The sequence below is a fragment of the Alosa pseudoharengus genome, unplaced genomic scaffold, assembly GCF_046254945.1.
Source record: "Alosa pseudoharengus isolate Yale_2024_CS ecotype anadromous, Long Island Sound unplaced genomic scaffold, YU_APseudo_1.1 YU_APseudo_1.1_scf_14, whole genome shotgun sequence".
Lineage (NCBI taxonomy): Eukaryota > Metazoa > Chordata > Actinopteri > Clupeiformes > Clupeidae > Alosa > Alosa pseudoharengus.
The window spans coordinates 18,408,200-18,435,496 of NW_027468609.1; the positions used below are offsets into that span (position 1 = coordinate 18,408,200).

General features: G+C 43.5%; 2 protein-coding genes across 11 annotated transcripts in view; one reads left to right on the plus strand and one right to left on the minus strand.

Moving 5' to 3' along the window:
* Positions 1-1,574: 1,574 nt before the first annotated feature.
* On the minus strand, positions 1,575-13,536 carry pargl (poly (ADP-ribose) glycohydrolase, like). Of its 4 annotated transcripts, XM_076284033.1 has the most exons (17): positions 13,040-13,286; positions 12,360-12,511; positions 11,714-12,259; positions 11,361-11,483; positions 10,598-10,687; positions 7,879-7,947; positions 7,404-7,493; positions 6,868-7,028; positions 6,516-6,595; positions 6,192-6,264; positions 5,928-6,003; positions 5,260-5,407; positions 4,031-4,109; positions 3,277-3,385; positions 2,577-2,682; positions 2,133-2,261; positions 1,575-1,887 (listed from the first exon to the last, which is right to left on the minus strand). In XM_076284033.1, exons 3-17 carry the CDS (start codon positions 12,257-12,259, stop codon positions 1,784-1,786), a joined length of 1,983 nt encoding a protein of 660 aa, XP_076140148.1. In that variant the 5' UTR covers positions 12,360-12,511; positions 13,040-13,286; the 3' UTR covers positions 1,575-1,783. The 4 variants fall into 4 exon arrangements, with proteins under 4 accessions (XP_076140148.1, XP_076140149.1, XP_076140146.1 ...); XM_076284034.1 differs by lacking the exons at positions 12,360-12,511; positions 13,040-13,286 and adding an exon at positions 13,518-13,536; XM_076284031.1 differs by lacking the exon at positions 12,360-12,511 and having other exon boundaries at positions 13,040-13,282.
* An 8,076-nt stretch (positions 13,537-21,612) lies between these two features.
* zmiz2 (zinc finger, MIZ-type containing 2) overlaps positions 21,613-27,297 on the plus strand; it is a 44,155-nt gene continuing 38,470 nt past the window's right edge. For 2 of the 7 annotated variants that reach the window (XM_076284036.1, XM_076284040.1), the window contains exon 1: positions 21,614-22,152. The gene's annotated coding sequence lies outside the window, so the exon portion shown is untranslated. Of the gene's footprint in view, positions 22,153-27,297 lie in introns of all 7 variants that reach the window. The other 5 variants (XM_076284039.1, XM_076284043.1, XM_076284037.1 and 2 more) reach the window with 4 other exon arrangements.

Genomic DNA, 27,297 nt, shown 5'->3' on the forward strand with positions numbered 1-27,297 from the left:
TATAACCTTCCCTAGCGTCTGAATTGCATACATGGTTTTTTGTCTTTATGTAATGTTGAATTTTTCATGGTACCATCGTGATCTTTAACTTGTACTATGTTTGTTGATGTATCAATGCTTATTCATAATAAAAAAAAAATTAAAAAATAAAAAAATAAAAAAAAAGCACAAATGAGTTCGCTAAAAAAAAAAAAAAAAAAAAGCACTCCCCGTCACGCAGCGTCAATTTTCTTCCTCCAGAGATTTCTCCACGTTGATTGATCCAAATTCTGTCATTTTTGCTGTATATATGTTGTACGAAAATGTAGTTTTGATTACATGTGTTCAATGTAAGTCAATGGGAGCCGGAAATCGGCCAATAGCGGTGACCAAAGATTATTTCTCCGGATGACGTGACAGCGGTATACCAAGGTGTTATTTTGGTTTAGGTTACGTTGATTTCAACAGTAGCCTAGCATTAAACCTGGCAAAGGAAACAAAGGCGTACAGTATGCTTGTTCCTTTTTGGGGCTAAAGAAATAAAAATCAATTGAGTCCAAAGAAAAGTGAGAACATCAGCAGAGCACCACAGGCAAATTATAACAGCTAAATTCGCCTATACGTAAACATCCATATTGTAAATTTGATTTAATGTAGGCCAAATAAATGCAAGTCCAGTGATGGGACTCCGGGTCATCTTTTTTGGGCATGTCCCTAGCTCATAGATTTTTGGGGTGACATTTTTCAACTGTACAGTGTTATAAAACCCCATTAAGACCTGATGACCTCTTTGCAATACTGGGTTGCTCCCCTTATTCAGTGACTCTCTCTATAGACTCACAACCTTATGTTTCTTGGTCATAGCTAAAAGGGTTATTTTAAGGGAATGGAAATCAGTGTCCCTACCTTGCTTTCAGAGATGGTTCATCATATGGTATCCTGTTTATACCTGGAAGACTGTCAGATGCCCACCACAAATTTCGTAAGATCTGGGGGCCTTACACAGACCATTCTGTTTGGTACAGCGCGTCAGACAATCAGCTACACACATACCTTAGCCTCTCAGCGACTGCTTTGCTTCTGGATACAAGTCGCTACACAGGTGTTGCTACTACCATTAACCACAACCACTTTCAATTTTGCAACTATAGCGTCATCCCCTCTCGTTGCTGATTGGGCAGGTAATCTGTCGACCCGACGGAGCAGTGTTTCCCATACATTGACTTATTTGTGGCGGCCCACCACAATATCAACATTGACCACCACACAATGATTTTCCATGTTGTACTCAATGAACCTACATGCATGTTTAAAGACAACATTAACAATCCTGCAAGGCCTAGAAGATGACTAGAAGGCTAAATTGTGCTTAAATCTGGTTCGCATCATAACCCCGCTGCGCTAATTTGTTAAAAACTTTTGCATTGAATTTAATTCTGCAAACCTACCACTACAAATAAAAATAAATTCTGTGGGAAACACTGCAGAGACATTAGTGAACTAAGGTGTTCCAGACTAGTATCTACCTGAGAGGAGATCTAAGAGGGTGTGGCCAGGCTACTTGAATACATGAATAAAATGTGAATCAGAGCCAGTTTGGGTGATATTTAAGACCTCCTTTAATCATTCCACTGTGTAAAGTTTCTGTGCATCCAGATCCCCTTTTTTAAAAAGGAATGCTAAATCCTTCAAACATGTCCAAATTATATAAGGCACGAATTTGGCACATGTTAATTTAATGTTTCAGTAGTGCAGTATGTGGCTTTGTGTATTAGGCATCAGGCTTGGCAGTTTTGCGGCCTATTCAGAGTGAACTTTTGTTGTTCATGTAAATCTGTATGAACTGATAAAGGTCCTCTTGTGGCCTGCTTGATTGGCAGTAGAAGTCCAGCATAGTGTACAAGTCTCCTGTTGAGAGAAAGCAGAGAAGAGGTAAATACACACAGCTGAAATTATTCAAAAATATTTCAGTGCTTTTACCATCTGGGTGAGACCAAGCCACACATGTGATGAAGGTATGTGAAATACCACACAAAAGGAAGACTTTCATTTAAAGCAAAAATACAGAAGTTGTCCATAAAGAAATACTATAATGTGGGTCCAACCCAATATGACTATATATGGATATTGCTTTTTGATGTTTTGTGTCTTACCGACGGTGGATTTGCGCTCTTTAAGAAGTGTGTGCATATTCCGCACTCTCTTTTCCAGGTGTGTGTCTCTGAAAGTGAAGAACACCATGTCTCTCTCCGCCACAGCGGCAGCCATCATCTGAATGAGAGCTGAGGACACAAATTAACCGATTGATTGACCAGACATGACTGGGGAAAAATGTCATTAACTCAAAAGATCCAAAAGTTATATTGTGTGAACTACTATGCCCTCCACACACACACACACACACACACACACAAATACTTTTATTAAGTCAAAGCAAAGTTTTAACCACCAATAAAGCACACACACCTCACTGAGCATCTACAGAAATATCAGGCACAGGCACAATATACAGTTCAGTACATCAGCATCAATTATGTACATTGAGTTAATGAACAGTATATTATATAGCACTATATCTTCCCTCTATAGTGCAGTACCTTTGAGGATGGGATCTCCATGGAAGGCACCACAACCCCAGTTTCCTGTGGCAATAGTTGGGAGTTCACGAGCAAAACGGCCTTCCTCTCTGAACCCAACAAAAGCCTGTGAATAAAAACATTAAAATACGATAGATGTAATGCCATGACTCAAAAGGTGAATGTAAATAAAACAGGAGTTATAAATGGAGCCTAATCAGAATATTGTTTAAAGGAGGTATGTGCAATTATGTAGAATTTGAGTTGACTTGAACTTCCATTGACTTGTATTTGATATAGTGCCGCATGTGGCACACTGTGGTATTACAAGTGAAGCGGCCCAGCGCTAGCTGGTTTGTATGCTAACCCCAGTGGATATCTTGGCAACACAGAGCACTGGCATTTGGACATAACGGTTGTTTCTTGACAATATGTTGTTATTCCTTGGTAACTTTTAACTTGGTTAACATTTTAGATAAAAGAACTCCACATAGCACCTTTAATACCAATGCAGATGTTATCAAGCCGAGTCATTAGACTTGATGGAGGGGCAGTGGAGTGACAAGTGGTAAAGAGTAAAGCCTACATACACTATGCAAAATATCACAAGAGCTCCTTCAGTCATATCATATTAATACTAATATACAAATTACTGTGCAAGAATAAGGGTTGCTCTGAACGGCATTAATATAACTTTTTATCTTCATAAGCAAACACTGACCTTGTTCAGCTCGCGCTTTATTTTGTGCCTCTGATACTGCTCCTTCGGATGTTTAAAGTTCAGAGCATCGATGGCGACTATCTGACGATGAAGCCTCATCCAATTATCTCTAATAACACACAGTTTTCAGAGTTACAGGATTACAGTCAGACCTGCCAACCTTGAAGATTTTTGAATAATAAAATGAAAACTAAATCATTCACATTAGCTCTTTAGCACAGAAATGTACCCTTAGAAAATGCAAATAATGAAACATCACAAACATAAATATTTAAATTGCTAATTTATTAATATTCATACAATTATGGCGTAATACACTGAAATGTAACTTTCAATAATTTTTCATGAACTCAAACATCATAATAAGAAATTCACACTTGCCTGATAGAAAAACATTACAACACTGTGCATATCAAGGGCCTGATGGTCCATTTACTGTCCTAGTCTACCCCAGAGTTAGATAAGAAGATACATATCCTTCTCTTCTTTGTGCAGCCAATAACCCTGACACCATTAGCCTATATTAGCATAATTCACTGAAGTTAGAACTGGTCTAAACCATTTCCAGTGAATTATGCTAAGAATGTTCGGCTTCACAGTGCAAACACTTTAGTGAATGGCAGATCTACCTCCGGTGGACTGAGAGTGGTCCACCAGCCTCAGGAATCTTAGTGATCCGAGGTCCTACAGCACCTGCAGGCTGTATACATGCGCTTATGACATATGCTGGTCTCAATACCAAGAGTTCTTTTACCTTTCCAGGTTCTCGTTATGGGGTCCTCTCCACTCGAAGCTACTACTGTAGCCTGTGTATTCGCTGTACTGCTGGGCTCCTGAATGGAACAGGAAATGGTCAGTTAGACTACAGTTCACAAATTCAAAGCTCAAACGAATGATGAAGATCGTAGTTTTTTTGTTTTACTTGAGATATTCATTTAGGCGATGTCTTCATTTAAGAAATTAAAGAATTTCGGTGTGATATTGACCTAAAGTGTGTTGAAACATGAAACCGAACATGAACGTATGTTTCATAACTCATCTCGGCTTGTCCCCTGCACTCAGAAATCTGGCGCGAGTTAGCCGATGTTACCAACAGTTTTTCGATGAGGGTGCCTCGGGCATCGGCCTAGCCATGCAAATAAATCACTGTTTTACAGTGATGAGCTATGAGACATACGTTCACACTTGGTATCATGTTTCAACACACTTTAGGTCAATATCACACCGGAATTCTCCTTTAAATATGAGTGACACGCACTATTACCTGCTTGAAGAACCAGTCTTACCACATTAGCACAAGACTCCCTGTGCAGCTTAGTAAGTTACTTTATTTTACATTTTACTTGGTTAGTGGTTACTTGTTTTACTACATTTTTCTTTACTTGTCTACATACTCACACACTTGCCCTGGTTAGGCCTCTGACAGATGTGGGCAGTTTTACCTGTGATCTCAAGGCACTCATTATCGTAAACGTACTAATTACCAACCATTTCGTTTGAAAATTCTAAAACAACAATGTTTTTTAATACTTCAAAATAACATTTGATAAATGAACCTTACAGTTTTCAGTAGCCATATGTGTGTAGATTTGAACAAAATCTAGTTTGGTTCTTACCGGGGCTTTTACTGCCTGAAATATCCGATTTTGTGTACCACGCTCGGAGTTTAGTGCTGGTGGGTGCATATTCCCAACCTTCTCACGGCATATCAACGGTTAGCCCGAGAATTCTCGTCGCAAATCAAAATTCCACTGGAGCTCCAAGCGGATTTGTACAATCAGCCTCACAAGACTGTTTACAGCTCTTTGAGTCACGGTAAAATGTAATTTTTGGTATATAGCTAATTTAGATACACTTATGGTGTGGGTGCTTGCGTGTTTCTTTACGAATCCGCCATCTTGGTTTGTATAGAAATTAATATTAAGTTGGTTAGGTTGGTAATATGTGACGTTCCGATACCTGTGATCTTGAGGCACTCATTACCTGTGATCTTGAGGCACTCATTATCGCTGAGCTTCTCTGTGAAGAGTCTGGCCACAATCAGCTCCGGGTTCATGAGGAAGAGGATCTCCTCCTGTACCAGCCCAGAGCCCAGCACGCCTCCCCCCACCATACTACAGGCAAAGTCCACCTGCACACAGTGACGGAACCAAACATGGCAGGACAGCTGCTATCAGCACATTAACCTCACATTTCAACTGACATCTCAACCTTATCCACCTTTTTCATAGCTGGACAGCTACTACCAGCACATAAACCTCACATTTCAACTGATATTTCAATTATATCCACCTTTTTCATGGCAGGACAGCCGCTACCAGCACACAAACCTTACCTTTCAACTGACATTTCAACCTTATCCACCTTTTTCAAGTAGAATACATATTGTATTTTGTGTGCTAATTACTGAAAAGCATGAAAACATGGCCCAGAATAATATATCGACAGTGGACAGGAGGTAGAGGAGTCGCCCAAACAACAGGAAGGTTGCAGGTTCGAGACCAATTCACTTAACCCCAATGTGCCCCAATCTCCCGATGTGCAAGTTGGTGCCGTGGTGCCTACGCCATCTGTGTGTGTGTATAGTGCTTTGAATGCTCTGAGGAGTGGAAAAGTGCTATATAAATGCAGTCATTGTTCAACACACTTGCCTGCAACATCCCTCTGCCCTCCTTTTCAATGGTGCCCTCAGACGTTACACGGACATTTCCCAGGTGTTCGGTCCGCCTAAGGCAGTAGAGAGCAAAGTTAAGAGACGCAAGAGATGAGTGGTGCACTTTTTATGGTGACAACAGAAAAGAAACACAATGTGCTAGCATGTGTAAATACAATAATACATGCATGGGAGTTGGTATGGAGGCTATACATTAATGTTTGCATTAATAGCGTTAAAACGTCTCAGATCGAATCCTTACTGTCTCCAGCGGGGAAGTTGATGATCTGGGATGAAACATCTCTCAAAGGTGACCAGCCCCTGTGGCCGAGAGCCTACCACAAAGAGAACCGATATCAATGCGATTGGTTAGGCTGGACCAAATCAATCTCTGTTACAATGTGAGTGTTGGAAACGTTTCCCAATCGTGAGTCCCCAGACTCTATTGATGAAGTGAATGAGTCTGGTTTCAACCAGGCTATTGAAGTTACACATTCAGACTAAATATTACATTATAACAGTTACTGCCACACATAATACTGTTCATTCAAAATGACACAAGAGTCACGTAATAATGGTACCTTACTTTGACAGGTGACAGTGTTGAAATAATGCACGATGGCTCTCAGTTTCTCCATCGTGGTTTGAGAAAAATTGCCAAATAAGCTGAAATTTGAAAAAAAGGTATAAATTGAGAAATTATCTCTCATGGAAATGATTTGAAATAGTCATAATGACCAAGAGTTGTAATGGCCTCTATGAACATGTCCTTTTGTGTCATCATTGTTTACAGAATTTTGTACTAATTATTTGTTATGTCATAACTTTTTCCTTTTTGTTTAACTGCACAAAGCAATACAACTATGATCATCCTCCTACGTAGTTGTATTATGAAATGACTACAATACACTGAGAAATGTGCATGCGTGCGTGAAAACCTGCTGAAGTTGATGGTAGGGTAGTTGCTGTATTCTGCGTTCTTAGCAGTGGTGTTGCGGTGAGGGAAGGTACAGAAAAAAGCATTGGCCAACAGGGTGGCAATCTGGATCTGGGAGAGAGTGATGGAATAGCTCCTACCCTGCTTAAGCAGAGGAAGGCCCTGTGTGGAAACCACAAAAAAACTTGAATAGGACAGAAACCCACCAAGGCCAAATCCTTAACAGGATACACTTTAGAAGCACATAGACCCCCAAGCCAAATCCCCATACTAATGACTCTTGATGCAAGGCTTGAGATGAAATCTGAGTGTCCTAAAAATGATCGGTTTGTCTTGACTACACAAATAATAATTCAATGTAATACAAGATACCTATAACATCCTTGCACACCACAAGATCCATATAATATAGCCATCATAAAGCACCATAAAAGTATATATTCATTTGCAAACTAGAAATAAATCACTAATTTTCTTCAACTTTTTAAATAGAAAAATAACTTACATCTAGGAAGTAGATATAATTTGGTGTCTTACCCTCTGAACATTTTCTGTCAGCTTTAGAGCCAACTCTGCCATTTTGGGAATGACCTTAAAAAAGATCTCTTTCTCTTCTTTCGGAATTTTCTTAAAGAAATATATATGTGAAACTTAAGGCAATCATTCATAAATCATCAATTAATAAGAACTGTAATTAAGGCAATCATTCATGAATCATCAATTAATAATATTTTTAATGTAAATAAAACAAATTATTTTAGAGAATATTTGTGATGCTTGCAGAAACATTCTTAAATATTATATTGTTGGTGAATGCATTTGATCAGAATAAACTGTCTTAAATTAAACTGATGAAGGAGACAATAAACGAACAATAATAAACTAACTAAAATAAACTAACAAGATCTTTAATTATTCCAAAATTGCTACCTTCTTGTAACATTTTACATACATGGTTTTGAGAGACTTCTTATATGAGAGATTGTCATAAATCTGAAAACAGTAGGCCTACCTCTACGTATTTCTGAAGTCCTTCGAAGGACCAGGAGCTGTACTGCGGGTTATACGACTTAATAACTTTCTATAATGGCAAGAGACACACACAGAAATATGTTGGTACAACAAAACTGCTTTTGTCTATAACTGGTTTTTCCAAAAACACAATTGTACAGGGGGTGAATTTCTACATTGTTGTATGGGGATGACCCTTGTAAACAGATGTGGGTAACCGAATATGTATTAAGTTTATATCCCTCTACTCTCTGTGCAAAGTAAGTGTTTTATAATGTTGACAGGCTGTAGATCTGTTAGCTATGAGCCATGAAGCGGCAGCATTGATAATGTTCACTAACAGAGAGGGTTCTTTAACTGTTTAAATATGTATCAGTGTGACTCGTTTTCTATGTGACCTGTCCCACCTCTTTGTATGACATTCAGATGGGATGTTAGAATAATTGAACTCCACCCAGCCCCCTACAATGGCTATATATACCCTTACCCTGCATCTGTCGAAGACCTGAGTGGTCGAAACGTTGTGTAGGCCTATCACCCACCATTAAAATAGGAGCTTTAGACACAGTGTGCGGATATCTTTTCTTTTGTTTTTCTACATAACTCATCCATTAAATTATGTTAAACCATTACGTTATTCTTAACTAATAAGTATTTTCTTTTGTCATATTGTTACGGCCGGCTCGAGACCGTACATAAAAGAGGAAGGAGGACAAGGTGGTGTGGTCAACCAAAATATATTTATTTAAAAGTAATTATTAAATATTTAATTACTGCAGTTCAAAAGATGTCAAGGGGAGAAAATAGAATGTATGTAAGTGCGTGGATGTAATGCAAGCGTCAATATGATGTTGCAAAAGAGTAAAAGATAGAAAGAGATAAGGTGCCTGTGGTAGAGAAATCAATGTGTCTTCTAATCAGAAATGTGCCTAACCCAGAAGTGACCCAGCAAGAAAGAGATACAGAGAGAAACAGCCCTGTGTATAGCCCAACCCATTAACCCAGGTGTATAATATTAATCAATTAGTTGAGCCAAGACAGCACTATCAGTGTATTGGCTATGCCAAGCCTGCAGAGGGCACAGGGGGTCGTAACACACATACATAAAGATACTATTGTAAAACGTATAGTGAAAAAGCATTAGTTGCTTAATGTCTTCCTGTGCAGTGGTGTCCTGAGGGAAAATTTGATGATGGAGGTGTGACTACTGTTGGCTCTGCATTCATGAATGTAAATGTTACAGCAGAAGGCTCAAACGCAGCCTTGGGGGGCACCTGTGCTGATGGTTAATGTGTCAGATGTCAGACCAGACCACCCACTCGGACCACCTGTGACCTTTGTGAGGAATGTCCAGTTGCACAGTGTGGTGTTCAGTCCCAGAATCCTCATCTTTGTTGTATGACGATTATGCATGATAATGTTCTATACATATTTGACTTTGACTTTGTGCAGGGTGAAGGGGGCTGGTGCTGAATTCTAAACTATAGTCAATGAACAGCATTCTCCCATCACGCCCCCCACACACAGTCTGGTTGGAGATGGCATCGTCTCTGGACCTATAGACCTCTGAAGTTCGCCTACAAAAAAGCTACCATCTTTGCCCATATATGGAGATCCGGTATCTTGAGCTTTTTCCTATGGGGAAATGACATGGGGATTTGGAATTATCACATCTGTTAAACTCTTGCGGGGACAACAAAATTGGAAAGGCAGACGTTTTCCCAAACACTCCACTCGAAGGCAGAGAACAAAAGTGTGTTTGGGAAAACGTCTGCATTTCAGACTTTTTCGTCCCCGCAAGAGTTGTGATAATTCAAAATCCCCATGTTATTTTCCCATAGGGAAAATCACAAGATAACGGATCTCAAAGATGGCAGCTTTTTTGTAGGCAAACTTCAGAGGTCTATTGGCTCTATGGGTGCATGGGAGGGGGTCACAGGAGCTTGACAGGGAGGAGGAAATGAAGTTCTTCACAAGTTTCTTGAAACATTTAATTAATGTCAGGGCCACCAGGCACTAGTCATATGACCGGGCAATAGTGATTCATAGTTATTTATAATTGTTAGTTATGGATGCAATATGAATAAACCAGGGATAGCCAAGATGTCTGACTGCCACAATTTAAGATGGACTCCAGTCTTTAGTATAAGTATAAGTATAAGTATATATACTTTTTTGATCCCGTGAGGGAAATTTGGTCTCTGCATTTAACCCAATCGGTGAATTAGTGACCCACAAACAGCACACAGTGAACACACAGTGAGGTGAAGCACACACTAATCCCGGCGCAGTGAGCTGCCTGCTTCAACGGCGGCGCTCGGGGAGCAGTGAGGGGTTAGGTGCCTTGCTCAAGGGCACTTCAGCCGCGGCTCACTGGTCGGGGCTCGAACTGGCAACCCTCCGGATACAAGTCCAGAGTGCTAACCAGTGGGCCACGGCTGCCCGTAAAAACATTTAGACATTTGTGGTGTGAGTTTGACAGCGTATTTTGCCGACAGTGCATCCCCACACAGTTGTCAGAGTCAGGCCGAAGTTAATTAATAAAAGCTAGATAGATAGATCAGAATTTAACACTGGTTGCATGTGATTAGTTTATTTAATTTCACTTCACCGGAGAGGTGTCACCCATTTCACAGTCCCCGTCTTGACATAGCTTCCCGCTAACTATATCACCACCGAATTCGGGCCCTTGGTCACTCTTGTATGTCATACTGTCTTACCTCAATATCAGCCACAGTCATTGAGCCTGTTCGAAGCTTCTTCAGTTGTTTAGAGATGGCGCTCCAACGCGACTGTGTCTCAATGTTACCCTGATGTAGACCACAAGAGATAAAGAGTAAATAGGCCTATCAGCAACTTCATGGAAAACTAAAAATACAAAACTGGTCTTTGACAGGCCATACTTGGATGTTTATCAGAGTGATTATTGGAGCAACTCCTGGCAAAAGCATGAAATGTCAACAAGACCAAATACTGGACAATTCAAATAACAACTAGAGGAGTGGTTACTACGAGCGGTTAGCTGAATTTAAGAGCAGTGTAGTCTTTAGGGATGAACCCATTGTGAAATTCTGACCCGATAGGTTTAAAATAACAATTTGGCTGAAAACCTATACCAAAATGTTTTGTTCGTTTGTTTACTTTCTTTACTTTGTCCCCTTTATTTACTTTGTTATACACTTTATTGGCAAGTAAACAAAAAAAATCATTACAAAAAAATAAAAGAACTATTTTCAAGTCTTTCAATACCAATGTTATCGCTAGTAACGTTTCTTAGCTCTATGGAGATGAAGGAGAGAGCATTTGAACCACTGGTCGAACCTTGGAAAAATGCTTCTCCTAACATATATGTATTTTGGCCATAACTGGATTTGGATTTCAGTGGTGAGAGGTTTAGCCTACACAACCTACATAAAAATATTTTACGCTGCCTTTTTAGAAGAGGATATTCTATCAACAAGGAAAATGCTGAAGAGCCATTACCAAAAACGTGGACTTTGTTTTGAAGATGTTTTCGTTGGCATGTGGCATTTTCACATGCAAGGCATCCCACGATGGCGTTCCATGCATGGCTTTCAGTTTTTTGGTATTTCTAAACTCATTCACCTGTAGAGACAGACAGATATAAAACAGGATAGGAAACTAACCTGCATTTTATTCAGTATTGACCTTTTTGAACAATGTAGTGTTGCTACAATGAACAAAACTTTAAGATTAATTTGCTAACGTTAACTGGATGCCATTTTAAAAAGACTTTAAGAATAACATCAATTGTTCAAATCCTTTACAAATTGGCAAACCACTGCAAAACATCCCATGAAAATGACTTGGCCTACATCTATCAGTACGATGTGGTCTGCGCTGTAAAATAGCGAGGCTAGTTTTACGTTGCAGTCCTTAACCGTCCTGGTATTCCATCGGGGTGCCTCCCTGGTGCTTAAGGAAGCAGCACCTGAGGTCCCATGCCACTTGTTGTCTTCTCTGCCTCCTGAAGTCCCTTCATCAGATCTACCCCTGTCTTCAGAACCAGAGGCGCTTGAAGGTTTGGGTGTCTCCCCAGTGGTTCCAGAAGCAGCACCTGAACCCTGTTGCCGCTTGTTGTCCTCTCTGCCTCCTGAAAACCCGTCCTTTGCTCCAGCTGCAGCTGACCCCCTCCTGGAACCAGAGCCAGAGGTACCAGCTGCGCTGGGCCCCACAGTTGAGGGTGTGGGGTCGGCAAAACTGGTGGCATTACCAAATCCAAAGTCAATTAGGTTTTTCTCGGGGTCGTGGGCTGTCCTGCTTCTATGCTGGTCCGAGCCTTGCACATCCTTCTCGCTTCCACCGGAGTCTGACCAATTAATACAGGATCCTACCCCGGAGCTATCATTTTTCCTGGCCATCTACACAAAACATACAGTGGGAAGATATGAAGTTTTTGTCCTGCCACTTTACCCAGTAATTTCATTTTCTGTATGCCAAAAATAATGGTGCTTAGCGTACAAGTTGCTTTATCTTTTAACCAAGTTGTTATGGTGATCAGGTGATGCTATACGTTTCTCAGGTACCTCCCAGCTGAATCTGTGCAATTCTATGGTGGATTTGGATATTGTCACATAAAGATGTAGCCTACTGTAGGTTACACTTGAAGTAGGCTATGAGAGACCATCGAAAAATAGAGTAAGTTCGTCTGCTCATGCATGAGGTGCAAAGATGCATGTTTCAATGCAAAGACAAGAGATAGGCCTAGGTGTTAGCCTCTGAGTGTCTGTTACCGAAAGAGTTAACATTAATCCTCCTAATTTTTAACATTTTCTTATGTAATTACATTAGCTAGTATATCAGCTACAATTTCGTGTCGGTGGCACTTAAACTTTTGTTATGTGGTTGAACAGACGTAACCTAATAGCATATGATATCGGACCACCCCCTCTATTTTCAAAAGGTCTAATGTTCTTCATCACACGTTTGTCATTGCCTATGTAGGCCTATACGGAATATATTCTACGTTTAGCCTATGGGATAGGGTATGGCTAGCCTAAGCTGTGTAGCCTGGTGCAACGTTTTCAACCAAATCGAAACTAAAATTCCTTAAAATGGAGTAGGCTAGTCCTTCGTCAATACAACATTTTGCGTTAAGCTCGATCGACCGCCATCCACTAAAATGACATTAGGCTACTCACATGGTCACTGATCACTACAGAAGATGATGAACGATTAATGATTTTGAAGTTTTGTCCAACGCTAGGCAGGGAAGCCTATAGCCTAGCTTCAAGGTGCACTGTCAGACAAGCCATAACCGAATGTGAAAGTATATGGAACGCATCTAGGAGTTGCTGAAAGCGCCCTGGTTGCACGTTGGTCATAGGGTCAGGGTGAACTATAGGCTACGATCGAAACATTGTATCCGTTTGTTTTAATTAGGCTAAGCAAAGTGAACTGTTACAATTACCTAGGTTTTCCCTAGCCTGCATCACATTTAGCTCACAGCTACATTACAGATTCCAAATTTTTTTTTTTTTTACATTTCCACTTTTTAACGTCAGAAATCAATGCCCCCATCCTCGTTTGATAATTGCAGCAGAAGGCTACTTCCTCGATGTATAGATTGGAAAACCCGTTGATTACATGTAGCCTACACTTAGGCTATTTAATAGTTACCTTTATAAAGTGTTTTAGTCAAATGTTTTCATCTCAAGACCTCGACAACAATGACGACTGACAAGTTTTCACATAACATGAAAATTACATTTTTGACACCACTAGATGGCGTGTGAACTCTGTGTTATCGCAATGGCGCGGTGTTTTTGTTATTAACAGAAAGTGAGTGCACATTGTGTTCAAACAAAGTGGTAGGCATGATAAGTAACCTATACTATTTTTTCATATGAACCCAGCTTTATCCGTTTGAATGGTAGGCTCCATTTGTGAACAAAACCAGATGTGACTAAGCCCAAGCGGCTTCCTCCCATAGCTTAGTGTAGGCTATATTATGACATTGTGGGCTATCTTTTCAAAATGTTATTATTTTGCGTAAGTCCAATTTCTTGGCCATATACAATGTTCATAATATAAATGAAGCATTTCAGAGGACCCCAATGTTGGAGTGTTTCAGCAGAATCTTGAGGAACATTTCATCTGAACCTACTTGTCGATTCAGATACATTTGTTGGTGGTATTCATTCATATATACATATGTGGTGTTTTCCCACTCATGAATGTGTGTGTGTGTGTGTGTGTGTGTGTGTGTGTGTGTGTGTGCTTGAGAATCCCTCTCTGAAATCACATGATTCCCCCCTGGCTGTGTGTGTGTCTGTGTGTATGTGTACCTGTGTTTGTCTGTGCTTGTGTGTGTGTGCATGCATGCGTACCTGTGTTTTTCTGTGTTTGAGTGTGTGTGTGTGTGTGTGTGGGTTTCAGCCACCACAGGACTCTGCCCTTGTCTCTTGTTATAGTGGCATGACGCTCCTCTCCATGGCGCACAGAGGAGTGACCTTTGGCCCCAGTGACATCAGCACTCTGGTCCGACAGCTAGACGTCACCCTTAGCAACATGGCAGTCACTCTGCTCAATACTCTGTGCTTCCTGTTTTTTTTCACTCCTCTGGTCTCTTTCTCCTTCACAATCATTCTCTTTCTCTCTCTCTCTCTTTCCTGTTTCATCGTATTCTCACTCCTCCTCATTTTCTCCCTTGTACTCTCTTTTTTATTTCAGCCTATTGTTGATAATCCTCTCTCTCTCTCACTGTCTGTCTGTCTGTCATTGCTGTTTAGTTCTGTGTGCTAGTAAAGAGTAAAGACGGTCTCTGTCCATGTCTCCTCGCTTTGCATGGTGTCTATACCACAGACCCCTAAAGTGAACCTTTTTATTCTTACACATTTACAAAAACATCATCAGCCAGCGCTTGCTGTGACATATCAGTCACTCTCCCCACAGAATCTTCCGGACCAGCAGATTCTCTCTGACGCGCATCCTCTCCCGCGCTTCCCGACCCCCGGCCCCTAATTAGGCCTGATGGCGTCTGACAGCAAGGGATGCAACATGACACAACGTCTCCTACAATTGCGCGTCTCGCCGTGTGACGGGGACGCCCGCCCGTGTCCCTCGCCCCCCCCCCTATCCGTCTCTCGACTGAGGCGCTGACAGAAGCCACTTCCTCACATTCAGAACTCTCGGAAGCTCCAGGCTGCCTTCCCCGGCACCCAGGATCACTGGCGTAATCCGCTGCCTTAGGTTGAGTGTTGAAAGAGGCTGTCGCTTTGTTGAGTGTTTGTTCTGCTTTGCTTTATATTGTGCCAGTCACTGAAAAGACTGGAGTGCTGATGATTCTGATAATTGCATCCACTTTCAGACTGCCAGTGCGAATGTGTGGCTTCTGGCTTCAATCGGAGTTCAAACAGGCGCCTACCCCGGGGCTTGCATTTCTCTTGTTCTGGACCATCTACACAAAACATACAGTGGGAAGATATGAGGTTTTTATCATGGCACCTTACTCTGTGATTTGATGGTCTATATGCCAAAAATGATGGTGCTTATAAGTTGCTTTCAGACTGCCAGTGCGAATGTGTGTGTATGTGTCTTTGTGAGAATTAAGTCTGTTTGTGTAGGCTAAGTACTTTTGTATGTGTGAATATTAGAACAAGTGTCTCTAACTGTTTTCAGACATGTCCTCTGCACTATATGCAGATCTTTGTCAAACGGATGTCCGACCCTTTGTGTGTTTTAGATATGATGTACATGTGGACATTATGCGAACATTATGTTTGAACGACCCCTAAGCACATGAACAGAATCTCTGCGTGGTTGAACAGGTTGAACGCGGTTGAACATGCACATGAACAGAATCTCTGCATGTTCTTCGCTTCGCTCAGACACAATCCATTTGCATAATGCCCGTCCGAAATACTAGGTGTGGAGTAGTGTAAGAGCCGCCTAAGTTCAGAGATCAAAATGTCGGGATATGTTGTTCAGATACGGCCCAACTGCTTGATATCCGCAGAACATGCGGACTTACACCTATGCCTGAAAGCAGCATCTCTTTGTCATTCGTGTGTTTTTTTAAGTGAAAACATGTATTTATACATATGTATGTATGGATGGATGTACAAACTTAGCTTGTGTTTGTACTTGTGAATGGAAACATAGGTAAAGACTATGGTTATGGTGAATCAATGCAGGTGTGTGTATGTGTGTGTGTATGTATGTGTGTGTGTGTGTGGGTGTGTGTGTGTGTGTGTGTGCATGTGTGTGCTTTAAAACACTAGTATAGGCTAGGGTTGTGAATCAACGCAGGTGTATATGTGTGTGTGTGTTTTAAAACATTGGTCCGAGTTGCTGTGCTGTGCTGAGAGGGTGGATCCATACAGCTTGTGAGCTCCTGGGCCCTGCCCTCTCTGCGGTGATCCAACTCCCCACCCCCCCACCCCCCCACACACACACACACCGCCCAGTCCCCCCCCCCATATGGCCCAGCCCACTGTTATTGTCGGTCAGCCTCCTCCCAGGAATGTTCCTCTGCAGACTAGGGAGGAGAAGTCACTGTTAAGGAATGCAGAGAGGGGAGAGTGGCCCAGTCAAAAACAATGTTGACTTAAAAAGGCCAGAAAGAAAGTGTTAGCGAGAGAGAGAGGAGAGGGTGAGAGCTACACAGCTTTGTGTTTGAGTGTGTGCGTGTGTGTGTGTGTGTGTGTGTGTCAGGAATTATCCATGACGGTCATTTCCATGCTGTTATCTAACGCTCACCATGTAGAGTTACAAGATACAAACGGACAGCATTACACAACACACGTCAGCCTGCTGCATTCCGAGGCAGTGTCCACGGGTGTGTGTGTGTTTGTGTGCGTGTGTGTGTGTGTATGAGTGTGCTGTGGTGCGTATGTTGTTACAGAGTGATCTATCCTTTTGTTCCCGTCCTTAGCTTCTCCATAGGGAGCACAGAAATCACACGCAGGCTTTGCAGACACTGGCATGCAATCCTCCTCCTGCCCCTCCCCCAAACACTGCCATCGCCCGTGGAGATCATCTGGGGTGGGGGCAAGGGTGGGGGTGGGGGAGGGAGTAGTTTGTTGGGGGGGCGGGGGGCTGTTGATTGGTAGTGTGTTGGATTGGCGTGCCAAACCTCACTGCAATGCACTGCACTGCACTGTCTGTCGAGCTGAGATCAATAGTAGAGAGCGTTTTGACCCTGATAGAGTAGAGCTCTGTGCACCCCGATGTGTGAGCAGCGCTGGGGGATTGGTTATTCTGGCCTGTGACTTTGCTAAATGACTGCAGTAGATTGGGATGAGGAGGGGGAGGGGAGGGGGGATGCGGCAGGTCGGGGATTGGAGTGGAATGGGTGGGGGTGGGGGGCATTGACATCGATAGCGAGGGGAAAGATGAAAAAAGGCAAAGAATCTCAGTACCTGTTTCCAGGGCAACAAGGAGCTGGTGAGCATAAGTCTGACTCCCCCCCCCCCCCACCACCACCACCACATCCACCCCCCTGCCTTGCTGCAATGGCCTCATGCAGTGATGCACGAACACACACACACTCAAACACACACAGACTGAAAAAGATAGATATTTTATGTGGCCATACGTAAGCACAAGCACCACAGACGACTTGACATTTTCGCACACACTCTGATTCACTCTCTCTCTTTCTCTATGTTGCATATAAGAATTATGTATTAAATGATTATCAATATTTATCATGAATGTCTCGCTGTGGCGCCTGTGTTATTACTTAAGGTTATCTTTAGGTTGCCGTTAGATTATCCACAAGTTAACAATCTGTGCTTCTGTCTGTGTACACAATGGCTTCTTTGTGCCATGCGATGTGAGAAGTGATTTGCATGGGCTTTGACTGTTTGCCTGAGTCTGCGTCCGGCGGCCCCTTGTGGGCTGAGTGGTCGAGACCTGCGGTGCGTCTTCCTTGCCACTACCTGGTCCGCGGCGTCTCTTTGTCCCCCGCAGCAGAGTGCAGCACCGGGCGGAATAGCAGTCGTCTGGCCTCTTAACTCCAGTGCTGTGCATTAGGGGCTCCTTAAAGCCACAGATCCATTGTTCTTTTCTCAGCAGCTTCGGTCTGGCACCAGTAATCTTTTTCTCTCTCTCTCTCCCTCCCTCCCTTGTCCTCTCCCCCCTCTCTCTCACCCTCACTATCCCTCTCTTTCTCTCCCTCTGTCTTTCCCTCCCTCCTTCTCTCTCTCACCCTTTCTCCCTCCCTCCCTCTCTCTCTCTCTCTCACGCTGGCTCTTATTCTCCCCTCTGTCTCTGCCTCTCTTTCTCCCTCCCACTTTCTCTGTCTCTGACCCTTTTTATCTTTCTCTCTCTCTTGCTCTTTTTCTCCGACTCTGCCTTTCTCCATCCCTCTCTCCCTTTCTGTTTTTGCTTCTCTCCATCAGCCTCCCTCCCTCTCTTTCTCCCTCTCTCTCTCTCTCTCTCTCTCTCACTCACTCACTCACTCACTCACTGCTGGATAATTCCCATGATATGTTATTGCCATTGGCATGGGATGTACCATGCTGTTGAGAGTGACAAGAGAAGAGGGAGGATTCTGCTGCATTGAAGTTTCATTTCTAAATTCCTGGAGTACCATTGCTCAAAATGCACTTCTAAGATCCCACTATGCTGTCATCATCCCTGACACAGTCCTTACTCAGAGAACCAGAGGAAACCGTGTGCCATTTGATATCATACTTTGACACGTGGGCAACCCTTGGCTCACAGACTAGAATGGATTGGTCCGTTCCCTTTTGGCTTGGTAAAGTGTCTGTTTTATTGACTGCATGTCTTAAGGGCAGCTCCTTCCCCCCCTTTTCCATAATGATGGCACGATCCTCTGAGATCTTAACAAGACAAGGATGAGGAAGGAATATCAAGTGTGCAGCACTCACAGTTAAAGGTTATAAGGACAGACAGACATGATAGATAGAAATACAGATAGACAAACAGAGACAAACCGACAGACAGACAGACAGACAGATAGATAGATAAATAGATAGATAGATAGATAGATGCACTTAATTGAATTGTGTCAGACAGCAGCCATAAAAAAACAATTAGAGACACAGTGTAAAGACTATTTCACAGGTTAGGATTGGGTAGTGCAAAGAGAACTTCTCTGCCAAATTAAAATCCATATTTCAGTGTTCAGCTCTTAGTGGCTTTTTCTGTGTGTGTATGTATGTGTGCGTTTGTAATTCAGGTAATCACTCTCCAGAATGTATACAAATGGGAAAACTCTTGTCCTGAGTGTGTGTGGTGGTTAAATTAGAAATGTAATTAAACTTTTTCATTTGGACTTCCTTTCCCTCACGTCAATCAGGATTACGGCTGATAACTCAGGGGCCATCACTGATGCTTTGGGGATTAACATATTTATAGCCCTGGGTAATTACTCTGTTGATAAAATGCCTTTTACAGACAGTGAGTATGACACGGATTGCCTACCATAAGCCATGTATGTGATATCAGTGGCAAAAGCGAGAGAAATTATTTTAAAATTGCTAGTCAAAAACTTGTAAACGAGTCTGTCTGGAAAAATCTGGATTTCATAACTACTCGCAAACAAAACGATAAATCAGTGGTCAAATATCGTACGTAATAACTGTTGTCCAAATTAGCTATAGCCAAGCCACAAACTAAGATCTTTTCTCAGCTGATGGGGAATAATGAAGTTTGAAGCCCTCCCCTCTCATTCATTGACCCTCACTGCACTCTGGAATGTCTCTTGCCTGTTCAGTGGCTCTGTTGTGTGATGGGTGTGGCCAGGCTTGACCTTAGGTGACCTCTACATTGACCTCAGGTATTGTGCTTGGCACAGTGAATTTCCACTCGGATGCTCTGTTCTCCCAAAGAGTCTCACCACAGACTGGGCTGCCTGGCCACTCTGTGAAACCTGGAGCACCGACTTAGTGTCTCTGTCTTTCAGTGCTTGTGTGTGTGTGTGTGTGTGTGTGTGTGTCTGTTTGTTTCCAAATACATTCAATAGACATCTGAAGATTCCTGTTAAGAAAGGTGATGAACAAACAAAAACAAAAAGGCCCAGTGAAGTTTACGTCAACCAAATGATCTGAGTCTGTCAATTTGAAGCTTTCCGAAGTAAATTAATAACTCGCTGTGACGAACCTGTGAACATCTTAAAATCTTTACCAAACGCTGAAGACTGATGAAGCACATGATTCTCAGACCTCCCATATAAGGTAACAATCAGACAGGACACACTTTGCCACTTATAAAACGTGAGGTGCACGTTTTCATAAAAACGTGGGCGATTTTCTGCTTGGAGTTGAACATTTTTCAATTCAATGCGCTCAGGGCACCTTCGCAAAAGCCGAAGTGCAGCAGGCGCAAAGAGCGTGAGATGCGCTGGGCGCATGAGCAGCGCGCAAAATACGTACTGCCAATACGAAACAACAGAAAAAAGGCGCACCTCACTGCAACAAACGCGTCCTGTCTGATTGTGCCTTAAATGAGCAAGGGGGTGATGGAAAGGGCTCTGTCGCTGGCGTCTCAGTCAGATCTACTCCCGGATAACCTGTAAGACTGTATTCTTCACCACCTGTGTGTGTGTGTGTGTGTGTGTGTGTGTCTGTGTGTCTGCCTGTCTGCCTGTCTGTCTGTCTGTCTCTCAAGCTGCAGATTCACTGGCATGGGCTGGGTTGGGTTTTGCTCTGGCATTTAGCTGAGTTCAAATGAGTTTAGTGGTCTGATCCGTCCTTAAGCCAAGTCTGCGGCATTGGTGTCACTAACTCAGATTAAGGGCAAGGTTTAGAGAGATTGGTGTGTGTGTGTGCGTGGTGCGTGTGTGTCTGATTCTTGAATATTTAACTCTAATCATTGGTGGCATGGGTGGTTTTGGCCTTTTCTGGGCCATGTTGGAATCAAAACCAACCATATTCCGTGCAAGAATAAACTGCTGTCAGTATGTGGGTCACCCAGAGGTCACTCAGGGATCATATCCATCTTGATGAGGGCAAAAATTGATCAGTAAGGTCACTGAGAATGTTCAGGACAGCAGTGAAATATGAACATGCCCCAGACCTTAATGCTTCTCATTTAAACACGTAAAACACATATAGCTTATGTGTGTAGTCGATGTATGTGGCCTATGTGGTTGTCTACCGATATTACTCAGGAGTCAATGCTTGTGTGGAGACTTTGTGTGAAGGCTTGCAGGAGATTACAGAGGACACTGCAGCCTACAGAGGTGTGAGACACATCTCATTGATGTTGCAGATCTGACTGAATCAACAAAAACACTTCAGAGTCCATCTCTCTGCACCGACTGTCTGTTTCTTTCAAGGCTGATGTCATGGTGCGGTTTTCTTTTGCAACAGTCAAGTTTTTAACTGTTAAAGAGAATTACGTAAATTGCCATACAAAATAGACTTATTTTTATTTTACATTTTGTAGACCAGTCAAATATTAGTTTCTTTAGATCTATCCAAACATAGTTTAGTAATTGCATAGAGCAAAATAAAAAAAAAATCGTTATCATAAAAGAAGAAAAAAAAAGAAAAACTAAAAGAAGAGCTATGTTCATCATTTTTGCTGAACCCATAGTCACTTGGCATGTTGAAAGCACGGCTGGAGCCAAAATGGCTTCAATTCCAACAATGCTCGAAAGGAGTGCTGGTGCGCTGAGGCAACTGTGTAACATCGCATGGATCACTTCCTGCTCTGGTTGTCGATCAGCTAATCTGGTCTGAGGGCTAGGGGAAGTCAGCCGAGAAGGCGATGAGGGGGTGAGTGACAAAAAAACTGCTTCTTTCTTCCGAACCTCCATCCCCATGATCTCATGAATAAATTATAGCGGCTCATTGTGCAATAGAGTGAGGAATGCTGCGCAGCTCAGGGAAATACTGCCGAGGGCAGAGACTACACAGACCGAGACTACACAGAGACCTAGTGGTTATTCTACCCGTACTTTTTTAAACTACCCGATAGCTGGTTGGGTCCGTCTTTATAGCCAACGAATTTCAACTAGCCATACGCCGGGTCTATGCAGTGATACACCGATTTTATTTTCCAAATGCACATGGATAAAACAAGGCAGCCGTATTTACTTGTTCACGATTGCTATTGGTGTTAAGCCGTGGACATTTCGGATAGCATAACCTGCACAGATGCAACCGATTTGGTAGCAAAAAGGGGAAAAGGGACATAGCTGCTACACTATCCACTTCTATCGGCGTTTGTAAAACGGATTGCACTGGTCCTTTTCATTGAAACACACAGAGGATTCCTACCGCGGATCACAGAATCACCAGTCAGAGACCGGAGCAACCTCGGGCAGCTGTGGTCGGAGGTAAGCTAACTAACATTTAATCACAATGCTTCAGGCTACAGTCTCTGTTAACGTCAGTTGATAATAATGTTGACATCGCCGCTGCCGCCGCATTCACATCATGATTGATGAGGAAGTAAGCAAACGTCTGTAAAAGCACGCTCTTCAATTCTGTAGGTTAATCCAACAATTGAATTGACCATGCTGTCCTCGCTGCGATAGCTGGCTTTGGTTTTGCGATTATGGCCAGTTAGCGAGTACGATTTTGCAAGACCGTGGTGAATATCGTAGCCTAATTGACCAAATGTCTCAGGGAAATGTGTGAAGCTTCGGCTGGCTGTGTTAGTGTGACCAAGGGGAGACTTACCCTACACGGTGTTTGATAAAAGGCATTACAAGGTGATACAAAATGTCGCCCATTGTATTATCTTCTGCAGGCATGCCATACTACTACAGTCTTGCTCTTTAAGTCGCTAGTGGCACCCCAGTGGCAACTGACCAAATGGATGAAGCTTGGGCAGCGTAATTGTTGGGAAAATGTTCATTTAATTCCTAAATGTTTGTTGGGAAAGACTTGGCCACACTGATCTGCTGTTGTTTTTTGCTACTCACCGTGTCAAGATACCTAACATGTTAAATTAGTAGAGCTGTAGAAACTCAGTCTCTAAATGTAGACAGAAACCCACCTGTAGGCTACCTCATTGTCTACAAATATGTAGTCATTATTATTCATCTGTTCGCTCATTAGGATAACAATAGTATAGCGTGCAACCAGTCTTAATTCCAGAGGTCCTTTTCAGCTAGGAATGTGGCCTAGCTGATGATGCCTGAACGTAGGCTATTATTAACACAAAGTTTTAGTCCTTTGCTTCCGTTTAGGTCTTAGTAGAGTAAGACTTTGGAAGCAAAAGCAAAAACCAAAGCATTCCTGGTATTTGTTCTGTCTAAGTTTTGGTTGAGCATTCGTCCACTGACTGATCTCTCAGATTCAGTCTCTGACAGGAAACTGCAAACTGTGGAACTGTAGAGGGGATCAGATTAGAAGCTGGTCCCGTGCAGACCCACCACGCCAGGGACAGGTCTGTAGAGAGTCTGCTACAATCTTGGCTGAAATTTGTGTGAACAGGTTAAAGATGTTTATGACTGTGTTGCATTTCAGTTTCAGTCGATACAATGTGATGTTGGGAAATTTGGTTTCGGAGTACTGTGTGTGTGTGTATGGTGTGTGTGTGTGGCAGTGGCCTCAGTGCGGTGCAGATTGGCATAAAATGGTGAGGCTGGCGGACAGATGGCGAGGATCTCGACCTGATCTGCGCTGCTGCCGTGCGCTGCAGGGATCATTCTCAGGCTCACGCCAGGATGACCGGGCCGGCAGACAGACAGACAGGGCCACAGGAAGTCAGCCAGAGCCGCATGTTCCCACGGAGACGGGGCACAGGCAAGCCGAGGTTCCCAGAGCGGGGCCCTCTCAGAACCAGATCAGAGCCAGCTCTGTTCCAGAACAAGCCTCAGTTTGGCTGTATATATCCCTAAAGACTTGTGTGTTAAAGTGCTCATGGGTATAGTACTACTGGCGGCTTTTGTGGTGTACAGCTGTACTTGTATTAGGCTAATGCGTTGACCCCTTGTTTTTAAGGGCTGTGGTTTGAAGTTGGTGAAGTATCAATGGTAATTTGTTTATCTTAACCCCCAGCAGACCTGTGCTCTCCCTGTGTGTGCAAAATGTGTCTTTATTAATAGGCCCCATCAACTAGCTTGTGATGTGCGTCTGGGGTCCCTTTTTCGACCAGCTTGTAAAAATAGCCGCAGTGCATACTGAAATCCATCACTTTATATTATAACCTCGAGTCGAGTAAGCTCTCCTTGTGGTCTTGGCTGTGGGAGCTTTCAGCGTGATGATGGCAGGTTTTATTTATTTATTTATCTATTTTTTGTATGTCCAAGGATGTGTCAACACAACAGTGCTGGGCTGGCTGCCTAGAGAGGGAACTGAAAGAGCTCCAAGTAATCTTATCTGGGTGCTGGTGTTTGAGAGCGAAACAATGAAGGATGTGGCTCACCTGAGGTGGCCACTTTGTTTCGCTGGGCCTGAATGGCTGCATGATAAGAGACTCGCAGTCTCCTCTCATACCCATCTGGTTGGAGCGATGTTCTCTCTCTCATTGGTCAACACCGGGCCCCCTGGAATGTCTGTGAAGTAATCTGTGTTTGTGTGTTTGTGTGTGTGTGTGTGTTTGTTTGTTAGTGCTGCTATTCATTTTCACTTGTTGGAAAAAGCTCTTGAGATGCCTCTGGACAATCTCTAAACGTCTGATTCTTCACTCAACAAAGATTTCAGTCAAAGAGTCTTGAGTTTCAGTAATGTATGTGTGTGTGTTTGTGTGTCTGAGAGCGAGTTTGCAAGAGTGAGAGAGTCCTTCACTCTACTGTTGTGTAAAGTAAGACATTTGCATAGCAATTAGAACTGAGCTCCACGAGGTCACCTCAACTCTGAGCGAGCAGCTCTGCCTCTCCCCCCACCACACACACACACACACACACACACACACACACACACACACACACACTTCTCTTTCATACTGCACACTGAAGAGATCCCTCCACATTGCCAGTCAGTCAGCTTTTTATATCCACAGAGTGTGTGTGTGCGTGTGTGTGTGTGTGTGTGAGGGGGCGGAGGAGCTGTCTGGAACAGGGATATATACAGTGTGCTGCCCGTCAGTCCGTGTCTGGACTCGGGACTATTCTGGGGGTTCGGGGGTTGAGACGGGGGGCTCGGGTCAGGAGGGTATCCCAGGATGCACTCTGAGCTCCGGCGTCTTGTCTCCATCTCTTGCTCTCTCTCTGTGTGTCCTGGCACAACCAGTGTTGTCTCAGAACAGTTTGATGTCTGTGGAGCAGTAGTGGGTCCGTGTACAGTGGTTTGTGCTGAGATATCCTGTGTGTGTGTAGCTGCTTTCAGACATGTCCTCCGCAGCACGCGGATCGTCGTTAAACGGAGGTTTCGGGTGGTTCAGATATGATGCTAACAGAATCTCCGCATGGTTGAACGTGGTTGTACATGCACATAAACAGAATCTCTGCATGTTCTTTGCTTCATTCAGAATGGAGCTTATTTACATAATGTCCGTCGGAAATACTAGGAGGAGTAGTGTAAGAACCGGCTAAGTTCCAAAGGAGGAACTTCCAAAGGTCCAGTTATGTTGTTCAGATATATGGCCCAACCGCTTGACATCCGGACATGCGGACTTGCACCTAGGTCTGAAAGCAGTTTGTGTGTGTTTGTGTTGATGTCCCCACAAACTCTTGGGAAGCGTGTGGTGGATAAGATCAGATGTCACTGTGGTCGAAGGGCATGCCTCAGATTAGTGTTCACTAAGACGGTGTGACAGCATGAAGGATTTTCTCTGGAAGCATGGGAACCAGGATGCTGTGTGTCTGTGTGTCTGTATGTCTGTATGTCTGTGTGTGTGTGTGTGTGTGTGTGTGTGTGCGTGAGTGTGTGCGCACGTTTGCGTGTGTGTGTGGTACAGTAGCGCTTCAGTTTAGCATCCTCTATTGCTATGTGATTGAGGTGAGAGTCATGTGCGGGTCTGCACACACTCAAAATGGCAGACTCTAGAACCCATCCCCTGAACAGAACCCATCCCCTGAAAAGAACCCATCCCGTGGCCTGCGACCAGCTGCCAGTGTCTGGGAGGCGAGAGGTGGAAGTGGCGGAGGCGAGAGACGGAGGTGGTGAACCTCATGTCTCCGTCACAGACTCCTCTCCACCCCCGGTGCTGTTGGCAGTCCTGCTGCTATGGATTCCAGACAGTCGGAAATAGTCAAATCAATTTGTTTTACCGCTCTCATGGAAATAAAGAACAACAAAAGGATGCTTTCTTGAGCATGTATGCCTCGGGGGTTCTTTGGTCTGGTTTCTTAAATCACTCCCGAGTCGACCTGTCTTCTACATCACAGGCTTTCAGCAGCAGAAAGCCTCGAGCTACATGCGTTCTTCAGAGTATTTTAAAAAGAAGCCGGATCACAAATTTCCTTTCTTCAGTTGTTGGCTATCATGATGTGGACTCTGGAGCACAAAGGTGTGCATGCCTCTAAAGTGTTCCCATATCTCCTCTCTCCTCTCAGCCATCCAAAGGGTCGCAGTTAGCCCTCTGAAGTCTCAAGCTGGCCATAAAGGGCCTCTGTGTCTCTGTTGAGCTGGTGGGGATGCAGGTGGACGTCCCGACAGCCTGGGCACAACAGGGGTGGCAGCACATAGGGTTAGGGTTAGATAGCCTGGGGATGATCAGACAGACCGGGCTGTGCAGGCCCGCAGTAATTTGCTCCGCCTCCCTTCCCACATGCTTCCAGCCTCTCCACTCCACACGCTTCCAGCCTCTCCACTCCACACAGCTCTCATCTCACTCTTCTCCCTCTCTCTCTCTCTCTCTGTCTCTCTCTCTGTCTGTCTGTCTGTCTGTCTGTCTGTCTCTCTCTCTCTCTCTCTCTCTCTCTCTCTCTCTCTCTCTCTCTCTCTCTCTCTCTCTCTGTCTCTGTCTCTGTCTCTCTCTTCTCTCTCAGGCTGCGAGGAGGACAGGAAAGACTCATTTGGTGCAGGAGTTGCAGTAAGCGCTGCCGGTTGTGACTCTTTGCTGTCGTGTGGTTGTCGGATCAAACTTATACCCAATCAATGTTCTCTGCAACATTTACGGTCCTATAATTTCCGCATAGACCTGGTAATTGCAGAGATTAGGGTGGATGGTAGGGTCATGATAATTTGCAGTATTTGCCGTAACCAGCATCTTGGTGTATACAAATGTGTCTTGTTGGGGTTAATAATGGAACAATTGCCATATAGTCGGAAGGGGACTGTTGTGTGCCTTTGCATCTAACTAAGGGCCCCAGAGCTTGATGATCTGGTTTTTATTTGTTTTATCTGTAATGGGCTTGCCACATCCTGTGTAGAATAGGGATTGTGCATTGTGGGTAAAATCTCCTCCTCCCTCACGCAGTGCGGAGAGGAGAGGCACCACCCAGGCCAAACTCTCTGTGCGACTTCTGTCCTCTCATTTGCATAGCTGCCACTGTGGCTGGCCCAGGTCCAAGCAGAGCTTGACGAACAGCTTCTTTACTTGTTTACAGGTGTGTGTGTGTCTGTGTGTGTGTGTGTGTGTGTGTGTC

Coding starts and splice junctions, on each gene's coding strand:
- pargl (XM_076284034.1), bottom strand. CDS start 12,259: ATGGCCAGGAAAAATGATAGCTCCGGGGTAGGATCCTGTATTAATTGG. Junction 6,596..6,867: donor CCTACCATCAACTTCAGCAG/GTTTTCACGCAC, acceptor TTCAAATTTCAG/CTTATTTGGCAATTTTTCTC. Junction 3,386..4,030: donor CATAACGAGAACCTGGAAAG/GTAAAAGAACTC, acceptor GTGTGTTATTAG/AGATAATTGGATGAGGCTTC.